This window comes from Sporobolomyces salmoneus (assembly GCF_050403485.1).
Source record: "Sporobolomyces salmoneus JCM6883 DNA, S_salmoneus_JCM6883_v1_ctg6, whole genome shotgun sequence".
NCBI classification, from domain to species: Eukaryota; Fungi; Basidiomycota; class Microbotryomycetes; order Sporidiobolales; family Sporidiobolaceae; genus Sporobolomyces; species Sporobolomyces salmoneus.
Window position 1 is genome coordinate 484,566 of NW_027481157.1, and position 19,834 is coordinate 504,399.

The 19,834-nt window shown below is 50.4% G+C and overlaps 9 protein-coding genes across 9 annotated transcripts; 5 read left to right on the plus strand and 4 right to left on the minus strand.

Moving 5' to 3' along the window:
• Positions 1-146: 146 nt before the first annotated feature.
• Positions 147-1,613, minus strand: JCM6883_006737 (uncharacterized protein; the record flags this gene model as incomplete). The annotated part of the gene is made up of 1 exon (XM_076629758.1): positions 147-1,613. The coding sequence occupies one exon, from the start codon at positions 1,611-1,613 to the stop codon at positions 147-149; it is 1,467 nt and encodes a 488-aa protein (XP_076490385.1).
• A 668-nt stretch (positions 1,614-2,281) lies between these two features.
• FCY1 (cytosine deaminase) lies at positions 2,282-3,050 on the minus strand (the record flags this gene model as incomplete). Its single annotated transcript, XM_076629759.1, has 4 exons — positions 2,282-2,332; positions 2,415-2,494; positions 2,580-2,677; positions 2,779-3,050. The coding sequence occupies 4 exons, from the start codon at positions 3,048-3,050 to the stop codon at positions 2,282-2,284; spliced, it is 501 nt and encodes a 166-aa protein (XP_076490386.1).
• Positions 3,051-3,809: 759 nt separating this feature from the next.
• JCM6883_006739 (uncharacterized protein) lies at positions 3,810-5,677 on the plus strand (the record flags this gene model as incomplete). The annotated part of the gene is made up of 6 exons (XM_076629760.1): positions 3,810-3,989; positions 4,057-4,377; positions 4,440-4,756; positions 4,815-5,173; positions 5,230-5,536; positions 5,599-5,677. The coding sequence occupies 6 exons, from the start codon at positions 3,810-3,812 to the stop codon at positions 5,675-5,677; spliced, it is 1,563 nt and encodes a 520-aa protein (XP_076490387.1).
• Positions 5,678-6,052: 375 nt separating this feature from the next.
• On the plus strand, positions 6,053-7,220 carry JCM6883_006740 (uncharacterized protein; the record flags this gene model as incomplete). Its single annotated transcript, XM_076629761.1, has 5 exons — positions 6,053-6,223; positions 6,304-6,426; positions 6,503-6,553; positions 6,613-6,689; positions 6,758-7,220. The coding sequence occupies 5 exons, from the start codon at positions 6,053-6,055 to the stop codon at positions 7,218-7,220; spliced, it is 885 nt and encodes a 294-aa protein (XP_076490388.1).
• A 320-nt stretch (positions 7,221-7,540) lies between these two features.
• Positions 7,541-8,418, plus strand: JCM6883_006741 (uncharacterized protein; the record flags this gene model as incomplete). Its single annotated transcript, XM_076629762.1, has 2 exons — positions 7,541-8,079; positions 8,151-8,418. 2 exons carry the CDS (start codon positions 7,541-7,543, stop codon positions 8,416-8,418), a joined length of 807 nt encoding a protein of 268 aa, XP_076490389.1.
• A 556-nt stretch (positions 8,419-8,974) lies between these two features.
• On the minus strand, positions 8,975-12,859 carry JCM6883_006742 (uncharacterized protein; the record flags this gene model as incomplete). The annotated part of the gene is made up of 6 exons (XM_076629763.1): positions 8,975-9,017; positions 9,094-9,232; positions 9,309-12,092; positions 12,205-12,655; positions 12,728-12,766; positions 12,851-12,859. 6 exons carry the CDS (start codon positions 12,857-12,859, stop codon positions 8,975-8,977), a joined length of 3,465 nt encoding a protein of 1,154 aa, XP_076490390.1.
• Positions 12,860-13,132: 273 nt separating this feature from the next.
• On the minus strand, positions 13,133-15,743 carry JCM6883_006743 (nucleotide pyrophosphatase/phosphodiesterase family protein; the record flags this gene model as incomplete). The annotated part of the gene is made up of 10 exons (XM_076629764.1): positions 13,133-13,319; positions 13,398-13,492; positions 13,584-13,741; positions 13,834-13,944; positions 14,048-14,489; positions 14,555-14,693; positions 14,758-14,819; positions 14,895-14,955; positions 15,021-15,424; positions 15,492-15,743. The coding sequence occupies 10 exons, from the start codon at positions 15,741-15,743 to the stop codon at positions 13,133-13,135; spliced, it is 1,911 nt and encodes a 636-aa protein (XP_076490391.1).
• A 413-nt stretch (positions 15,744-16,156) lies between these two features.
• Positions 16,157-17,586, plus strand: JCM6883_006744 (NAD(P)/FAD-dependent oxidoreductase; the record flags this gene model as incomplete). Its single annotated transcript, XM_076629765.1, has 5 exons — positions 16,157-16,321; positions 16,384-16,557; positions 16,623-17,031; positions 17,100-17,443; positions 17,512-17,586. 5 exons carry the CDS (start codon positions 16,157-16,159, stop codon positions 17,584-17,586), a joined length of 1,167 nt encoding a protein of 388 aa, XP_076490392.1.
• Positions 17,587-18,202: 616 nt separating this feature from the next.
• On the plus strand, positions 18,203-19,708 carry JCM6883_006745 (uncharacterized protein; the record flags this gene model as incomplete). Its single annotated transcript, XM_076629766.1, has 1 exon — positions 18,203-19,708. One exon carries the CDS (start codon positions 18,203-18,205, stop codon positions 19,706-19,708), a length of 1,506 nt encoding a protein of 501 aa, XP_076490393.1.
• Between the last annotated feature and the right edge of the window lie 126 nt (positions 19,709-19,834).

The following is a 19,834-nucleotide window of genomic DNA, read 5'->3' on the forward strand; positions in this document are numbered from 1 at the left end:
TCGGCAATGCGATGAAGCGAGCAGGTGAGGTTAAAAGTCGGGTCCGAGTTCGCGAAATTCTGAATCTTCGCAAGCAGTCTCTCAATCGCTCTCATCTCACTCCGGTCGAACAACTGAACAGATTACGAGTTATTTACAGCCTACATTCACTTTACTTTCCTTGGCCTCCCACGTCCCTTTTTCGTTTCTTTCCGTTTCTCATGCAATCCATTCGTCATCCTATGAATCGCGTCCCTCTTCTCCGGCAACTCCTCCCCTTTGATCCTAATCACATTCACTCCCTTCTTCTCGAGTGCATTCGCCGTCGAATTCGCCCATTGTTCCAACTCTCTTCCAATTTTCTTCGATTCCTTTTCATCCCAACCCTCCTCATCGTCCCCGTCTGCGAAGTACAAAGCGATCGTCTTGAGTGAAGTCTGGAGAGTTTTCACGAGAATCGCTTGTTTGAATTGTTTACGATCCTCGGGCCAAAAGACGTACGGCATAGAAAGGGTAGTGACGGTCGAAGGAAGTTTTCGAAAGATATCGACGATTGAACCTCCATCTTCTTCTTCGTCGAATCCATCGGAACTTTCGTCGTCGGATTCTCCGTATTGTCGATTCCGCATCTTTTCTTTCCGTTCAAAGTGTTGTTGTTGCATCTCGATCCCGTTCAGGTCGGAAGAGTATCGAAGTTCGACAGAAGTGAGGTTCGGAAGAGGAGCGGGAGAAGAAGAGGCGGAGGAGGAGAGCTTCGAGAGAGTTTCGGCGACGTCTTTTGGTAAAGCGAACTTGATCGTGAGATGTTCGAGGTTTCGGAATGAGGAAAGGTCTGGGATTTCTCGACGAACTGTAACTCCGAGGGAAGTGATTGAGGAATGGAACGAATCGGGAATTGAAGCGTAGAAATCGCTAGTAGCGACGTTACCGAGAGTGAGGGAAGAGAGAGGGGTAGAGAGTTTCGAGAGATTCAATTTCAGGTCTTCTTCGTCGTCGGTCGGATCCTCCGTCTCGTCAACGTCGAAATCGTGAGGAGGGCCGTCTTCCGGTTCGGCGAAGGAAAGGGAGAGGTGTTTGAGATGTTTAAGTTGGGGGAGTCGTTTGTAGAGGTAACCCGCTCCATTCTCCCCGTCGAGGTCGAAGAGGGAAAGAGATTCGAGATTCGGAGCGAACTCGACGATGGGTTGAATCAATCGAACCGCGACCTCCCCTAGTTTACGAACGGCTCCTCGATGGATTACGATTGACCTGACGTTCCCACAAAGCTTGAGAATTCGTTGAATCGCGAGTGAAGTCGGTTTTCCTTCACTTCTTCCATTGAAATCGATTCCTTGTACGAGTGGACGGAGATGAGGATACGTATCGAGGGCTTCGAGTTGGAGGTAAGAGATTGGATCGAGGATATCTGTAGGTCCCCAGTCGTACGGATCGAGTTTTTCGAGTGATCCGACTCCCCAACCGCCGAACGAACCACCCTCGGGATAATAATCATCATCCGCTTCATCGTATTTATCCATAGTTCCATCCTCTCCCTCTCCCGATCCTTTACTCTCGTCCCTCGAGTTCTCCTTCTCCCTGAACAGCGTATCGATCCATTTCGAAGTGGATTTCGGCCTCTCTTCGCGATCGCTCATGAAGAGGTTCGAACAAACGAATAAGTTTCCCGGTTTCGTACATCATCGATGTAGATACGCGAGCGTGACGATGGAGGGTCTACCTTCGACTGGATCGAGGTGTTGAATGATTCGTTGGAAGACGCTTTTCGGGAACAGCATCGTATGGTGAAAGATGTGGTGGAGGAAGGAGAGAAGCTTTTGGACGCGCTAAAATCGTTTGACAAGGTCGCGTCGGAATACGTCATTCATTTCAACCGATTGAGCTGGGTCTACAGGGTCAGAGTCAGCGGGTTGTTGCTAGCGAAGTGACAAGCGTCAATCTGTACGACGGAAACGCAAATCGAGAACAGAGCACTTTTCGTTTTCGCAGGTCTCGAGCACTGTGCATGTCCATCCGACTCGCATGATGCTGGCGACCGCGGTACGAACCAGCATCCACGCTTTTCGACTGGCAAGAGCGCTGATGCAGAGGACGAACGTCTGAGGCTTTGCGAAGAGACGAGACTTTGCGACCTGTGTGGTTTGCGGAATTCGTTTCGAGCTGATCAGGCTAAGCCATCTCGCCGCCGCTAGAAGTCTGACGTACGGGACTTGTTCGAAAACAGGTAAAAGCGACGGGAACCGATTTGAGATGGCAACGCTCTATGATATTGCGACTTTTAAGACTTTCGGAAAGAGAACTCTGTCTATTCCTCTCCGATATCTTCGTTCCAGACTTCAGGGTATTGCTCGATGAACTGAGCGAGTGAGATGCACCGGCAGCACGAAGTGTCAATAACGATGACCCGAAAGCAAGCAAGAACCGGAAAGTCGACTCACCTTGTTCATCAAGTTTTTGCAAGAATCCAAGTTCAAGTTCACAACTTCGACGCCATGGTCTTTGAGGATACTTTCTCCGCCTATCGTGGGCGCGAGTAAGTAGCGAAAGGGTGAACACCACTCGAGAGAAAGCGAAAACTATAACTTTCTGCGAAAAAGACTCACCGACGAACGTCTCGTTCTCACCCATGACGCATCGCTTGATGCCGAAAAGTACCATTGTACCACTGCACATCGAGCAAGGTGATAGCGTGGTGTACATCCTGCAGTTGGGAGTCAAGAGAGAAAACGGGTGAGCCGACTTCATGAAAAAAACGAAACCTCGCGACGCTGCTCCTCGCGCCCGTGGTAAGAGAGGACCTACGTGCAATCCTTGTACATTGAAGCCGGTAGCCGTCCGATAATGTTCAAGCAATCGGTCTCTCCATGTAAGATCGCAGAGTTCTTTTGGACTCGACGATTCCGTCCAACTCCGATGACGACTCCGTCGTTCCTGACTAACGCAGCACCGATCGGTACTCCCTTTTCAGATAACCCCAGCTCGCCTTGGAAGATGGCATGTTGGATGTTTCGGAGATCACTTTCGAGAGGTTGAGTTGTGGGAGGAGTCTTGACGGGTGTGGAGGGAGCGAGCATAGTTGAGGTTGCTCGGAGGGTTGTGAGAGCTGGTGCACAGACGATGGAGTGAAGTAACGAAGGAGTAAGGAAGAAGCGGGAGAAAGTTTTGAATTTCTAATTCCAACGGGTGAGCGGCTAATATTTCAAGTCAGTTTCCGTGGAGTTTGAGCTTTGCTCACACTCTTGCTGAAGCCGAGAGATTAGCGTCCTCAGGCGACGGATCAAGTAGGACGGAACGAGCTGGCGATGAAGTTTATCGACCCCAGCACTTCTCAGCAGCTCCAAGGTCGGACGGAACGAGAGGTCGGACTTTGGCGGCAAACGGGAATCGGCGTCCAGCCCGCGATTTGACATTCGGAGACGGGAGAACAGTGAAACCGGCGGAAAAAAGATAAATGTGGTCCGAGCGTCTAGCAGAACTCTCCCTTTACGGCTCAAACATAGGCGGTTTGACTTGAAGGTGATAGCTACGGCAGCACTAGGTCTCCAGTGAGCATAGGAGAGGACGGGAATCGGTTCTAGTCGTGTGAGTCGCTGCTCGCGTGAGGAGTTGAGAAGCAAGCTAAAACTTATCGCTTCCTTATCGCTCACCGCGCGACCTCACTCTAATTTTGGAGGTTCTCGACTCCGAAAAATATTTCCTTCCAACTCCGACAAAAAAAATCCGTCCTCGACAAGGGAGACCTTGATTCTCTTCCTATCTCCCCAAACGGTCCGACTCCCTCCCTTGTCCCTCTCTCTTCTCTCTATCTCCATTCCCCTCGCTCTCCCCACAACATGAGTAGCAGCAGCACCGTTTCAGAAGACCACAAGATGGCAGACTACGAGGTGGAAAAGGGTTCTGATCAATTGGAGACCGACGTTACTTCCGCCGCCGACGAGCGTTCGACTACCCTACCTAAACCCCTCGCATTCTTATGGAAAGTAGCCAAGAAGTTGGACAGTTACGGTGTCGAGGTAAGTCACACTACTGCCCTCCCAACTTTTTTTTCGATGGCTTGCTAACCTTGATCCGGGCGCGTAGGTTCGAGGAGTTGAACGTGTACCGCCTAATGAACGACACCACACCACGGTTTACGATGCAGGATACTTATGGGGATCCGCCAACATGACGATTTCAACCTTTTCCCTCGGTACCCTCGCGACTTCTGTTCACGGTCTCTCCGCCTCGGACGCGTGTTTGACCGCCCTCTTCTTCAACCTCTTGACGACTTTACCCGTCGCCCTCTTCTCGTGTTGGGGTAAATCGACCGGACTTCGTCAAATGATGATTGGAAGGTTTTCGTTTGGTCCTATCTGGATTTGGTTCCCCATTATCCTCAACTGTATCGCTTGTGTCGGATGGGTGAGTACAACTTGAACTCTCTGTCTACGTGACCGAAAGCTAATCTCGTCTCTCGCACGCAGTCGACCATCAACACCATTGTCGGAGCTTCTGCCCTTCGAGCCGTTTCCGATACCCACAAACTCCCTGAACCCGCGGGAATCGTCATCATCGCCATCGTTACCCTCGTCGTCGCCTTGTTCGGTTACCGATACGTTCACGCGATCGAACGATACTCTTCAATCCCAGTTTTCATCATTTTCATCATCTACCTCGGACAAGCTGGTCGTTTCATGCAAGGAGGTTTCGCGGGAGTCGGTGAATCCGAAGCTGCTTCCGTTCTGTCGTTTGGTGGAACCGTCGCTGGATTCGCTCTTGGTTGGACTTCCCTCGCCGCCGAGTGAGTTTTCAATTTCGCTACTTTTCTGGGGATTGTTCGCTGATCCATTCGGTTTTAGTTACACTGTCAACTTCCCTGAAAACACTCCCGACTGGAAGGTCTTCTTCTCGACCTACATCGGTCTCAACATCCCGATGATCTTCCTCGAATGCCTCGGAGCCCTCGCGATGTCGACCTTCGAATTGAAACCTTCGTGGCAAGCGCTGTATGAAGAGCAAGGACTCGGTGGACTTCTCGGTGCTCCTCTTATTGGTCCTATGGGAGGATTCGGTCGATTCCTTCTCGTCGTTCTCGCCATGTCGATCGTCGCAAACAATATCCCTAACGTTTACTCTTTCGCTCTCACTTTCCAAGCGTTCGGTAAATGGTTCCAACTCGTACCACGTTTCTTCCTCTGCATTGTCTGCACCGTCATCTGTAAGTCTAATGTTGTCGTCGTCGCGAGTTGTCGTGCTGATTTCCTTTTGTTTCAGACATCGTCCTCGCTTTGACCGGTTACAACTCTTTCGAACACTGGTTCGACACCCTTCTCGTGCTCCTCTCCTACTGGCTAGCCATCTACTCGACGATTCTCATCGAAGAACACTTCATCTTCCGCAGAGGATCTTTCGCGCGCTACAATTTGGAAAATTACGACAAACGCTCTAATCTGCCCTGGGGAGTCGCCGCCGGCTTCGCTACAGGGTTTGGTATCGCGGGTGCAGTGCTCGGAATGTCGACCGAGTGGTACTTATCCGTTATTGGCGGGACGTTCGGAGGACCTTTTGGCGCAGATCTCGGGTAAGTCATCGTAGCTTCCGTCTGGTTGCTGATTCGGAGAACTAACTTGACGTAACGTGTAGATTCGAACTTGCTGGTGCCTTCACCGCCGTTTCATACCCCATCCTCCGATACCTCGAGCGCAAGTACACCGGAAGATAAAGCCAGAAAACGTAAATCTTGACGACTGCTGTTATTCCTCGTCCTCTTGTATCCTCGGGTCAATCTGTCTTCTCTTTGGGTTCCTCAGTCACTCCTTCGATAGATCTTTCTCCTTTCTCCCCCCGTCTCTTAACCTTAAAAGCAAACCTTTTGCGTTTTTTTGCCTTGTTCTCTCACATTCAGTACCCCTCTCTGTTGTTCAGTCTTTTTATACCTTTGCTCTCCCTAGTGTCTTGAAACGGAATCCGTATACACCAAACTAGAAACGTATTGGTATCGTTGAGATTCTTGCGAAGAGACTGAGCGTTCGGAGTCTCAAAAGTTTGATCACGGACCTCTTTCTCCACTTCATCTCACTTTCCCTCATTCAACGCCATGTCATCAGTGAAGCTCTCTACAACACTCAAAAACCTGATCAAGTCTCCCGCATCGCAACCAGGACCGATTCCACTCCCATCTCAATCTTCCGTAACTCGACTCTTCGACGGGATCTCTAGCTCTGCCGCCTTGAATGGACTAGGTCAGTCAACATGGCTGACACTCTCTGTACGTCCCACCGTTCCTTCCCTCGAACGAGGTCTTCCCCACTAAATTTCACCTCGCTCCGGCTTCATCTCGATCAACAGGGAGCAGCTCTCGTGACCCTGAACTCGCCAGCTACGTTATGCGCACTGTATTCATATGCTACGAAAGATCTTGAACCGAACAACCAGGCAGAGAGGACGAGGAAGGCGACTCAAGTAGCCGCGGTGGGTTTTCGATCTCGCTCTATCTCTTCCTCTCGTACGTGAGGGACTGATAGAGGGATTCTGTGTTCGCGCCCAGATACTGAGAGAAGCCGGGTTGAAGTCGATCTCGTTCAGCGGAATCCCGAGGGTGAGTCTCGCAAAGTTTTCGAAGCTGTTTGCGGTGAGCTGACTCTGCTTTCGTGTCAGGCGATCAACTCGTTGGGAGCTTTGAGAAGTCATCTTGAGCCTGAGATAGCAGAGAGACTCTCGACGCAACCCTTGAGGTGAGCATTTCGTCTTTCTTCCAGTTTTCTCATTCGCAAGTTTCGCTGAAACCGTCTCGTTCGAAAAGGGAACAATCGCCTTCTACTGTCTCTACCGTCTCGAAATCAGCACACTCACTCTGGAAGTCGATCTACCAACCCCACGACGCAAAACTCCTCTCAAAACTCGGCGAATCTCACCCAGACCTACCCGTTCACATCCTCTCCTCTCATTACGGTCCTCTCCTCGCCGATCCTTTCGTTCGAGCCCCCACAGATGGACACGCCAAGATCGGTCGAGTCTTGACGAGTGTCGTTGCGATCGCGTGTCTTCGAGCTCAGGGAGGAGTAGGCCCCCAAGTCACTTCGCACGTGTTTGGATTGAGGAAATCGTTGGAACCGAATAGTGGGGCTGAGTTGGAGGAGAAGGTGGAAGGGCAGGAATGGTTAGCGAGTGAGGAAGGGTGCGAATGGGTACTGCAACAGGTCGATAGGATTGTTGAAGTCGTCACGAAGGGTCAATCGAGCTTTGCGACGAGGGCGAAGCTGTAAGAATACTGGAGCTCATGCTGTTGTCACGAACTGTTTCTCCTCAGGAGGTCGGGCAGGAGTCGAGAGAGAGAGAGAGAGAGTGGAAGAAAGGAAGGAATTATCCAGTTTGGACGATTTCGTCGATTTTTCTTTTGTAGAGCATGACTTGATTCTAAGTGTCGCTCAAGCCTGCATGGGCCTATTTCGTCCCAGCAACGGCAGAACCGGAAAGAGACATTCTATCGCAAAATCTGAGCGAAACTTGCTTCAACTTCTTTGCGCTCAACCTCTTCAGCTCGATCTCATCCCCGGCGACACTTACTCGACGTCAATCGGAGCGCATGTTACGGAGCTTTAGATCAAGCCCACTCATACCCTCCGTTCGATCCATCATGACCTCCCCATCGACTTCATCAACTCTCACTCCTTTCCCGTCCTATCTCCTCCACTCTCCCTTCCTATCCGTCAGTTCACCGCTCACACCTTCCCCTCAACTGCTGCAACGTACCCTCCCGCCTTCTCCTCTCTACTACCTTCATCCCGCTCCCTCATTTCCACCCGGATCTGCTCCTCCCTCTCTCCTCCTCACCTCCCCTTCCGATCCGATCCAAGGTACCCGTTCTCAAATCTATCGAGCCACCTCTCCCTCCGGGACGAAAGTCATCCTGAAGTACTCTCAAGATTTCTTATCCTTGTTGAAAGAAGCCGAAGAAGTCTTCGTCAATCTCCCGCAAGGAGGCGCTTTACCGATTCCTACGTATTATGGGATCTTTCAAGGGAACGTAGTGGAAGGTCAGGGGAATGGAATGGTTACGGTTTTGGAGGACAGAGGGGATCCATTACCGAATGAAAGTTTCGAGGATTTGACATTGAAGGAAAGGTTCGTCTTCTGTCTCTCTTCCACTCACTCGTTTAGGAGTAGCTGTGAAAGATACGAGGATGAATCAACAGACGATTCCTATTCGAGACGCTCAAAACTTTACACGACATTCATTTCTCTCATGGTTCTTTCTCGCCCGCTTCAGTCGTAGTCTCCTCGCCCTCCTCTGCACCTTCCTCGTCAACATTAACAACAACAGCAACATCAAGGGCAACGCAGGAATCGACAGAGGAACGGAAATTGACGTTGGTTGGATTCTCGCAAGCTCAATGGCATTTATGTGAAGGGGAGAATTCTTGTAAAGAGTTACTAGAGGCGAAACAGGCACTAGGGCTATAGAGAAATCAATGGAACAATAGATCAATTCGGAACTGAGTCGAACGACAGTGGTCCAGAGAGGGAGAGGAGAAACTGAAGAAACTTTCGCACTCAAGAGTTCGGAAGAAGTCTGTTTTGATTCGAGTACTGAAATTGCTGAACTGATAACTACTGACTGTGGTACTACTACAAAAAGAGGAGAGAGAGAGATCTTTCAATGATATGAAGAGCACGTAGATTCAAGTCAAGGGAGAAGAAGAGTTAACGTAAAAAGGGAGAAAACTTGATTCAGAAGGGATAGGGATAGAAGGACACGGAGAGAGGCGTATGGTACAGTTTGGTGAGAGGAGGAATAGAAGGCATGTATAAAGGAACAAACGAACGAAAAGAGAAGAAGAAACAGACGGTTTTGAAGAGAGAAGGGATGTCTACAGTACTTGTTGACAACACGAGTTTTTTCGAGATTAGAGATTTCTAGATTTAGCGCGTGTGTAATGTCGAAGAGAGAGAGAGAAGAGAGAGATCTTGTGCATGTAGTTGATTGTATCTGATTGTAGTAAAAAGAGGCGGAAGTAATCTAGTTGAAATCTAATCCGTTTTGTTGTTGATCGAGACAGCAACTGGAAAGAACCCACGAATCAAACCTACATCAGCTCCTGCGCACCGCAGATGACGCTGAGAAGTGAGGGGACTTACAGCCAAACTCGAGTTTTCCAAATTCTAAATAATTCTCTGACCAACTCTCTGAAGTCTACCCTCTGATCCGCCGTGTAATAGAACGTCAACTTTCTTCGATCCCATTGCCATTCCGCGTCGAGGATCTCCATCGGTAGACCTACTCACACGAAATCTCTTCGTTAGTCATTCGCTCCCTCCAAGAACGAGAGGAGAGAGAGGGAGGAGAGACTAACCTTTTTGAGCGACTTTACCTCTAACGAGTTGGAGAGCTTTCACTTCATCCTGAGCTTTCGCCAATAAAGCATGAGTATCTGCCGGTCCAGCTTTCGCATAAATCCTTTTCGGTTGACATTCCTTCGTCATTCTCGCCAATTGAGCTGGTCCCGCTCCCCCTCCTCCCCCTCCTTCTCCTCTTCCTCCTTGTGGTTGATTTCCCGGACCGAATCCCATCGCCGTCATCGAAGCTGGATTCGCGAGTTGTCCTAAAGCTAATTCAACCATATGTTGTTGAAACTTGTTCACCTCCTCGATCGAACATCTCTTCAAATATTTCCCAACATCTCTTCCTCGATCCGCTTCGACTATGACTAAATCTCCTTCTTCGAGTGTTAAGGAAGGATCTTCACAAAAGAACAAGTCTTTACGACCGGCTTTGAACCCGACGATACAGAGTGGTGCGTCGGGAGGGATCGCGTGTAAAGGAACTCCTCGTCCGAGAGACATGTCGGATTGGGATTGACTCGTGAGAGGTGCTGCAGCGGAAGCAGAGGAAGAGGCGTCTCCTCCTCCTCCTCGTTGAGATTGTTGAGAAGAAGGAACGGGAGGTGGATTCGGAGCGAAATAACTCGGTTGACCAGAGGGAGGATGAGGGGGAAGGTTCATCATGTGAGGTGGTGGAGGTGGTGCATGTTGCATCGCAGGAGATTGATAAGGAGAAGGGGCGAAGGGAGAAAACGTCGAACCGAGTGCGGGAGGTGGTCCTTGTCGATGGAAATTCGGAGGGGGACCTCGATTCTGTAGAGGATTGTAGAAACCTTGAGATTGATTCGAATTAGGAGGAGGTAGACCGAATCTCTGTTGTGGTTGGAAGTGATGAGACGGAACGGGAGGAGGAGGTTGTTGTTGCATTCCAGGCATTCCGAAGAAATCGAATCGAGATGGGTTTCCTCCTCCTGGGGTCGCCGTCGCTACTGCGTTCGTCGTCGTCGGAGGGAGAGGCGAAGGAGCTTGTTGGAAGAATCTCGAAGCGACCGAAGACGAAGTCGAACGTTGAGAAGCGGGGGGAGGAGGAGGATGAGAAGCGACGAGGGAAGGCGTGAAAGGTTCTGCGGTTGCTCGAGGAGATCCGGGTAGAGTCGGTAAACCATGAGAGGAAACAGGAGGAACTGGAGAAGTCGAAGGGAGAGCGGAATCTTTCGGAGGAGAACGAGAAGTATCGAATCGACGACTTCTCGCAGGTGGGAAATCAACCGGCATCGATCCGACATGAAGAGTGTTGTTCGTAGTCGAAGTCGTTTGTCGTCGTTCTTGTTGTAGTTGTTCTTTCGCATGAGCGTCGAGACTCAAATGTAACGAATTCAAATCCGCCGCTAAATCGTCATCGTCGATTGCCGAACTACCCATTCCTCCCATTCGTAACCCATTCGAAACCCCGCCCGTCGTCGAAACAGTCGAGAATCCACCAACTTGTTTCGTCACTTCTTCCGGTAAATGAAACCCAACCGTCTGAGAAGAAGAAGAAGTCGTTCCTCCTCCTCCTCCTCCTCTTGAACCTCCAATTCCGAACGGAGCCTCGAACGCGGCGAAAGAATGTCTCCTACTAGTCGCACCTGACTTTGTCGGCGGAGCAAAAGAATCCCCTCCTCCTTCTTGATCATCTTCATCTTGTTCCCTCAAGACTCTTTCCCGGGTTCCACCCCACGCCGAATCACTCCTCTTTCGTCCACTTCCAACCGCACCTAAAGTATGATCCCTCCTAACTTTATAAACTCCTCCTGGTCCCAATCCCGCTCCCGTCCCCGTTCCCGTCGTTGGGAGACCCCAAGTCGAATCCCCTGTTCCAACTGAACTCGACGACATGATCTGAGGTAATTCCCCCGAAGAAGTCGTCTCACTACTGCCATCGCCTCCTCCTCTACTGAACGGACTCAATCCCCCATTCCCGGAAGAAGCCGAATCGACGAGCCAACTATCTCGTACTCGGGTACGTCCTTCTCGTTCTCGTTCGAAATCTTCCCATCCCGTACTGAACGATTGGGATAAGAACGCTCCGGGTTTAGCTCCCGACGAGGGAGGAGGACCAGAAGCGAGGGAAGATGAAGGTCTTGCGAAAGGCGAATATCCCGCTCCTCGGGAAGAAGGTGAAGAAGGACTTAGATCCCTCGCAGTCGTACCGTGTTGTTGTTGTTGTTGTTGGGTAAAGGAGGAGAAAGTAGGGGAACCAACTGCAGAAGTAGTTGGGAGAGATGCCGAGAAATGTGAATGAACTCCTCCGGATGAGTGTGAAGGTCTCCAACCGTGTTGATCCGCTCCCATCGTCGAAGTCGTAGTCGTTGTGGCGAATGATTGACTCAATCCAGATCCAGGTGCTCCGTATAAAGAATGAGAATTCGAATTCATTCCGATTGTTGGAGAAACGTCTCGATTCGTCGTCGTCGTCAAACGCTGTTGATGGTGATGATCGAAACTCGGAGCAGAGGATTGAGATCTCGCTCTATTGATCTGGGGACGATGCGTAGGGGCGGCGAAATACGAAGGAGGTGCTGCTTCGTGAGGCGAGGAAGAATCGGGAGGAGGATTCGAATGAGGATGGGAATCGGAGGTGGATGCGTTTGAGGATGATGCGTGGGAATAGGAAGTGGAAGATCTGAAATGAGGTCTTGGTCTACCGGAGAAGATTTCCGCGAGTAAAGGTTGAGTAGAATTCGAATTTGGATTTGGGGAGGAGGAAGGGTTCGATTGATTCAATGTCGTCGAAGAAGACGAGGGTGGGGAGAAAGGTGTTGATGATGAGTTTGCTACAGTACAAAAGTGGGTTGTGAGGAAACGATAGGAAGGTTTTGTTAGCGAGTGGGGAGAAGGGGAGAAGGGGAGAGAGGAGAGAGAACTCGAGTTTGATCCGTTACTCACCTGCTAGAGCTTGAGCAAAGTTTGAACGATAAGAAGATGTATCGTATCCACCACTCGCACTCGCACTGAACGAAGCCGATCTACTCTGATTCTGATTCTGATTCGGGACTGCCGTTGCTGATTCACCTCCTATTCGAGTTTGAGTAGCACGAGGAGAGTGGACAGCCGCAGAAGGAGATGAACGATCGAATGAACTCGGTTCGAATGCGATAGATGGGACTCTAGGGGAAGGGGATAACCGAGTTCCAACGTTGAGAGAGTCTGATCCGGTTAAACTCGAGGAGGAAGTCTGGTCGAACTGCTGAGCGTATTCTCGACTAGCTTGATTCACTCCTGTTGTCGTAGTCGAAGAGTGTAGTTGTTGATGTTGATGAAGTCTGGGAGAACTCGCGGCGGGAGAAGGGGAAAGGGAAGAAGGATGAGAGTGAGCAGAGTGGGCTTCGTTAGGTAACTACTCCTCACTCCGACCGTGAATCAGTGATCGGGTAATAGGTAGAGAGAGTAGAAAGGAAGGCAGGCTCACCCGTTCCCAAATCGATCGAGTCTTTCCACTCGAGGTGTCCTGCGAATGAATCAGCGGTCGTTCCCTTCAGTTCCTTTCTTCCTCGTTGTATGTGAGAGTGGAGAGTGCTTCTGGAAAGCTCACCGTGGACATATACACACCACTCGTCAGGGTTCGTGCCGTGTGAGTGCTCCGCTCTTTTGGGGAACGAAAAAAGCGTGGAGAGACGGGGAAGGAGTGGAGAACTTCGAATTCAAGAAGAAGATCTCGACCGTCTCTCTGTGAAATCACCACCGCTACTGCTATTCGGAAAAGGGATCTAGTTTACAAGGGTTCAGGCATAGAAAGGGCTACAGCGAAAAATGGAATCAAAATCTAGTAGGAAAAGTGTCTGTTCTTCAACGAGAAGTCTCGCGAAGCCGCGGCTCAACTTGTGAGAGTCGTCCCGTTGTTCAAAGCCCTCGATTCGACTGATAGATCCAACGCATTCGCGATCAAATCGTATACTTCGAGGTTCGAAGAGGGAACGCTCTTTTCGCCGCCTTTGAAGGGACCGCTCGAAATGAGAATCGTCTTCATCGATTCAGAGGATGTTGGATCATAGCCGTTCGTACTGTTGGAGTAAAGAGAACGGTCAGTCAATTGACAAAGGCTGTGGGGGCACGCGAGAGAGCGAAAAGAGGCAACTAACGCTTTGAATCCTACTTTACCTCCCAACTCCTCGAAACGCGTTCTAGTTGTGAACGTCCATCCTTCACGAGCTACGATCCAGATCGGTGCAATACGCTACCGCCTCTCACAAACTTTCGTCAGTACAAGCTCCTGCTGGACGACCCTCGTGCACGAGAAGAAAAAAAAGGCAAAACTCGAAACTCACATCATCTCCACCTGACGGGAAATGCCATTCTTTCGGCATCGTTTCACTCGTGCGAACATCGTAGCCTCCTTCTCCTTCTCTCGAAGCAGCTCGGAGTTGATTGAGCGTCTTTTCGAGGTCTGCTTCGGAGGGTCGCAAACTGATGACGGTAGAGGAACCTGTGATGCGTGCGTGAAGGATCGTCAGTGAGCAATCGAGATGGGAAAGGACAAGATGCGAGGAAAACAAGGACGAGAAAAGGAACACTGACCGCCTTCGAACGAAAAATCTGCGCCTTGTCCTCCTCCGGCTGTGACGAGTTGTTCGAAAGTGCCTTGATCGAGGATCTCATCCAAGAATACGACTTTGTCCTTCTCGACATCTAGCACACACGACAAACCAACCAAGGGCATCAGTTTTCTCCGAGATTTCTCTCGAGATTCGCGCTCGTGGGATCGGCGAGCAATAAACGTTCGACGACTTACCGCTCATTCCCGTGACACCAACCACCACGACCTCTACCCAATCTCCTACTCCTCTCTCCCTCAATCCCTCCATGAGGTCACCAAAGAAACTCTCATCAATCATCCTCAGACTTTTTCCCAACATTCCACCTTCTTCCTCCTCCTCCTCTCCGTCCTCACCCTCTTGCTGTGCCTCTTTGCGATGTTGTGCTGATAATTTGACTCCATTCTTCTTCCCTTGCGTTGCGATCTCGTCGAAGTTTGTGATGAGTAATTGAGGTCTCTTCGAATAGGATTGATCGAGGAACGATAAAATCTTTGAGAGTTTCTTCCTAGGATGAGTTTTCGGGATTGGAGGGTACCAATAAGTCGGGCGGGAATTGGGGGAGGAAAGAGAAGGGGGGATGAGAGGGTGCATGAGGGTCGCGACGCGGAGATGAGAACGGAGGGCGGTTTGATAGATCTGTTTCGAGCGGAACTCGATGAGTCGTGGTTGGATTAGGTGAGGGAAGGAACGAGGAAACGTACAGGTTCACCGAGATACCAAGCAGGATCCCAGACGCTCGAATCGGAGGAACCGGAATCGGCATTGAAAGTTTTAGAAGTTGAGCTGCGGGATCGGAATCGATTCGAGATGATCCCGTGAGATGAAGGGTAGAGACCGGTCCTGGCGTCGATTACCACCTGATTAGCTTCGACTGGGAGAGCGAATCAAGGAGAACCGGACGCACAAGATTGACCAGTGATTCGGAGCGGAGAGAGCTGGGAAAATTGGGTTCAACGAATCGGAACGCTGTGATGGTACCGCTCTTTCTACGTATCAGCTGTGACATTGGTGTGCTGACGCGTAAAGAGGTAGGGCACTCACGATTCCCCGATTCGCTAGTTCGAGCAAGTTCGGAGTAAATTCAGTCGATAGATACTCCGGTCTGCGCGTCTTGTCGATCTGCATCAGTTTTCCGCATCACACTGATGCAGAATCGAGTAGACGCACCTCATGCCTTCAATCGTTACCACCACGACCGTCCTATCCCACCAATTCGTTCCATTCCACCATCTCTTGCCCTCCTCTTTTCCCAACTGTTTCTCTCTCGCTCCACTCCCACCGTCCCCACCAGCCCACTCAGGTCTCTTCCCTTCTGTATCCCAACTCTCTCCTACGGCGGCGAACGGGACATCAGCGAAAGTTGCGTCGGATTCGAGTGGGTTCGACGAGAGTTGTCCGAGGGAGGGGTCGAAGAGCCCGATTGGGAGGGGAGCTCCAGAGTAATAGGAGAGGGAATCGTGGGAAATGGAAGGGAGGGGAGAGGTAGGGAGTCGGGAGGGGTGGAAGAAGAGGAAAAGGGAGATGAGGATTGAAACGGAAAGGAGGGAGAAGAGGATCGTTCGTGGTCGAAGCTAATCAATCACGTGGGAGCGAGTCAGCCTGACATCTCTATCGTTATAGGACAGGTTCTAAGCTTACTGGTAGTCTCTCAGACCAGGATGAAGGGTTCGCAGGAGGAGTTGGGTTCGCGTATTCCTTCACTTCGCGTTCGAGTTCTTCCTCTTCCTCCTCATCTGTACTGTTGCTCAATAACGCTTTCTCATCCGTACTAGTCGTTCTGTCGTGTGCGCGTCGAGAGGGAGATGATGGCGAAGTTGATGATGAGGATGTTGACGAATAGAGTGGCAGTTGAGCAGTCGAGTGCGAAGGGAGTTGAGTGTACGAAGCCATTGTCGGTGAATCGTCTATCGTGAATGCATCGAATGAGCGAGTGAACGGAGAGAGGCGAACGAACGAATCTCGCAGCGTTGCCGAATTATTCGCAATCACGCGGCTCTCGTAGCTGGACTTCCCTCCACAGAGACGTCTACGACGTACAGTAAGAGATTCAGCTCAAGCAGAGCTTACGAATCCAACAATTTTCGACGGCATCTCCCCCGAATTTCCGCCGAAATTTCCGATTTCCTTTCTTCCCTCTCCATTCTACTCCTTCACCCGTTCTTTCGACCTTATCTACTCCTTTACCTTACACGCCCCGGTCCCACCCGCTCGATCTCTAATCGACATCGTTCTCACTCGATCTCCCCGTTCATTCAACCTCTTCTTGATCGCTCCCTCTCTCTCCAACTCCCACCTCAGTCGACATGTCAGAAGATCTCAAGAACGTCCTCATTGTCGGTCTCGGATTGTCCGGTACTCACACGCTCGAAGCACTCTCGAAACTTTTACCCGCTTCCCATCGAATCATCGCGATCTCACCGATTCCGGGGTATTGGCCACCTGGTGCCTTGAGGGCTTCGGTAGTACCCGTAAGCCCGTACCCTCTCGATCATTGGGAGGGAGGGGAAGCTGACAAGACGAAATTGAGCAGGGTTTCGAGAAGAACACAATCGCACCTCTTTCGAAGCTCTTACCCCCTGGTTCAAGGCATCGAATCATTGAAGGCCACTCCGTCTCTGAAGTGAAAGATACCTCGGTCGTTCTCGATAAAGCGCACGAAGAATTCGGGACCGAAATCTCGTTTGATTATTGTGTTCTCGCAACCGTCAGTCTCTCCTCTCTTTCAGCTCGTCCCTTTACCGAGCTCAGGAGTTGTAGAGAGATCTACAGGGTTCGGTCTACCCTTTTCCCTGTCGACCTCCCCCTGGTTCAACCGAAGAATCCATCAAAGAGCTCTTCCAATCCCTTCAATCTCAAATCGCTTCGTCTTCCTCGATTTTGGTCGTAGGTGGTGGACCTGTCGGACTCGAATTCGCTGGAGAAGTAGCTGAATACTATAACGGCTCCACCTCTGATCGAGAAAAAAAGAAAGTTACGCTTGTTCATTCGGGTAAAAAGTTCCTCGCTGGAGAGGGATGGAAACCAAAATTTGGGGAACAGTTGAAGAGTCAGTTGGAAGCGCTGGGAGTTGAGATGATGTTTGATGAGAAAGTGGAACTCGATGGGAGAGAGACGGGGAAATTGGAAGAGGGGAAGGAGCAGGAGTTTGAATTGAAGAGTGCAGGAAAGACTATCAAAGGTGCGACGATGCTCTTTCTACTCTCTTGTCCACGCATCGAGTAGTCTGATATTCGTCGTATTCGTTAGCGGACTTTCTCTTTGTCGCTTTCGGCAATTCTCCAGCAACCTCTTTCCTCCCCTCTTCCTACCTCTCCCCTTCAACCCATCGAGTCCTCGTCCATCCCTCCTTCCAATCGCAAGTCAACCCTCGAGTATTTGCGATCGGTGATATCTCTTCAATCGAAGAAGAGAAACTTTACGCAACTGCGAAATCGCACGGTCCTATCGCCGCTCAAAACATCGTTCAACTCATCAAAGCGAAAGGGAACGAGAAGGGGATGAAGGAGTATAAACCGGGACAACCTATTATGGTGGTTAGTGTTGGGTCGAAGGGAGGTGCGGGTCAATTACCGTTTGGATTCGTTTTGGGCGTAAGTTCTCGCTTTTCTTTCTTGATAGAACGGGACGAGTTGAGCTGATGAGGTTGAGTGATGGATAGTCTTGGTTCACGAGTACGGTCAAGTCAAAGAGTCTATTCGTTTCCGCCTTCAAGTCGCTCTACAACATCGATTGAACGGCAGAAGTCTTAATTTTCTTTTTGGGTTTGGGGTTCTCTTTCTTCCTTTCTCTCGCAACCTCTTGTCGTCTTAATGGTCTGCTCTTCTCTTACTTACTAGTAGATGTACTGCTATAATACGCTGGGGTCTTTAAAGCAACAAAGCAATCGGAGGAGGGAGCGGTTTTCGCGATCTTGTCGACCGAGCTCTCTCGCAGAGCCCCCTTTCGCTTCGCCAACAAGGCTGCTTTTGTGAATGGACGATTGAATGAATAGCTTGATCTTGCGAGTCATCGAAAACAACAACGCACTTCATACTTTCCTGTTTCGTTTTGCGAGTAATCGAGACTTGTTCGAAGTCTCCCTTCCCCCTCTTTCTCCTTTTCTCACTTCCCGCCTCTCTCAGCACGCTCGCCTCGACTGTACAGAACTCGAGCGCAAGGCATATGAACTAGAGCGCCCTCTCACGACAGACTGCGATCGACTTGAAGATCAAATTCATCCCACTTCAGCCGACCACTTCTATACACAGCAGAAGAGTCGTAGATCGGAGTAGAACAACTTCTAGGTGGAGGAGGATTCGCACAGCTCACAGGGTTATAGCCGTTGGACGTCAGATCGACTTCATCAAATCATGACTTCAATCTCAAATCTTCCACGACCAGTAGGAGGAGGATCTCTACCGTCTTTGAAGTCGAACAAACGATCAATCAAGAACCCCTTCCGTCGTCAACAAGGCCCGCAACCATCGGTTTCAGCCTCCTCTTCCCCTCCCGCCTACTCTTCCCTCCCTGGTGACGGCAACAGCACGGTAGCACCTTCGACAACAACGAAACAGAAAGCTGCATCGTTATTCTCATGGAAATCGAGCGGGAAGATGAGTTGGATCGGGTTCGGTAGTCTGAAAGGGAAATCAGAAATGGAGAAACAGGAAGAACTCGCACGCAAGGGAAAGGGAGGATTGAAGTCAGAGGTACTGCCTTCATCGGCGGAACGACTCAAGTCGACGTACAAGAGGAGGCAGAACCGACACGGCGTATTGGAGTTTGAATTTCAACGTCCGTTCATCGTCGAACTCGACGAATCTTTACCTCCTGAAACTCGCGAATCGGTACAATTGGGTTCACTCGCAGAGGATGACCAACAACTTCCTGTACGGTCGACTTTCACCCCTTCTCCCGTTCCTCCTGTCACTCGAGAACTCCCTCCTTCCGCTTCCTTGAATTCGACTTCTTCGACTGGAAAGACTTCTCGACTTCCTCGAATCACTGAATCGAGCGGTCTCCCTCGACCTTCGAAACTTCCTCAACCTACTTCTATCCCCTCCGTCGAACCTTCACCGGATCTGACGAAAGATTCCTTCGCGACTCAATTCCCTCTCCCTCCCGCTCGACGACCTTCTTCCGCCGAGCTACTCGTTTCCGCCTCCCACCCCACTAGACCTACCAAAACGATCCTCTCCCCTGCTCGAATCAACTCGCCTCCTCCGAATCGCTTCACCTCCTCGAATTTCCCTCGACCGAAGAACGGACCCTTCACTCAGAGTAATCCTTATCCTTCTTCCTCTCGACTCCCGACTCCTTCCCCTTCGATCGGTTCTTCCCGCATAACGACACCTTCCCCCGTATCGTCCTTTTCGACCGCCCCTCTCTCACCTAGATCTCCCTCGCAAACGTCCGTTCGAAAACCGATCTCGATCCCAGCGAAACCTCGACTCTCGAATTCATCACCTTCACCTCGAATCGCCGCGATCACGAACAATGCGAATGCTGTTGTCTCGTCTAATAAGGAGGAGGAGGCACGAAACAGAACTTCCTGGGAATCGGAAGCGACCGTTACGAGGAATTCAAGCGCGAGTGGAGCGAGCGAAGATACGGTCATCGCTTCGTCCCCGTCGTCTGCTATGCCGTTCAGTGATCTCAAGAAACGTACGACGATTACGGTTGAGACTGTACCTCCGATGAAAACCGCAACGACAGGAGGAAGACGAGAAGCGAACGGAAGAAGAACGGATAAATTGGAACGAAGTAAGGGTGGAGAAGTGATCAATGATGGAGAGAGAAAGAGTTGGGAACAAGAAGTTGAGGACATGTTCAGTGAGGAGCGAATGAAGGATCTTTTGATCCAGCTCGGAATTTAGAAAATGGTTCGTTGTCTCTGTTGGAATCGTTTTGTGTTGTCCTTACCTTATATAAGTCACTCTATTCTAATCGTCAATGTGCAGTCGGTCTGTATGTATCTCTCGGAAGGAATAGTAACCTGTAGC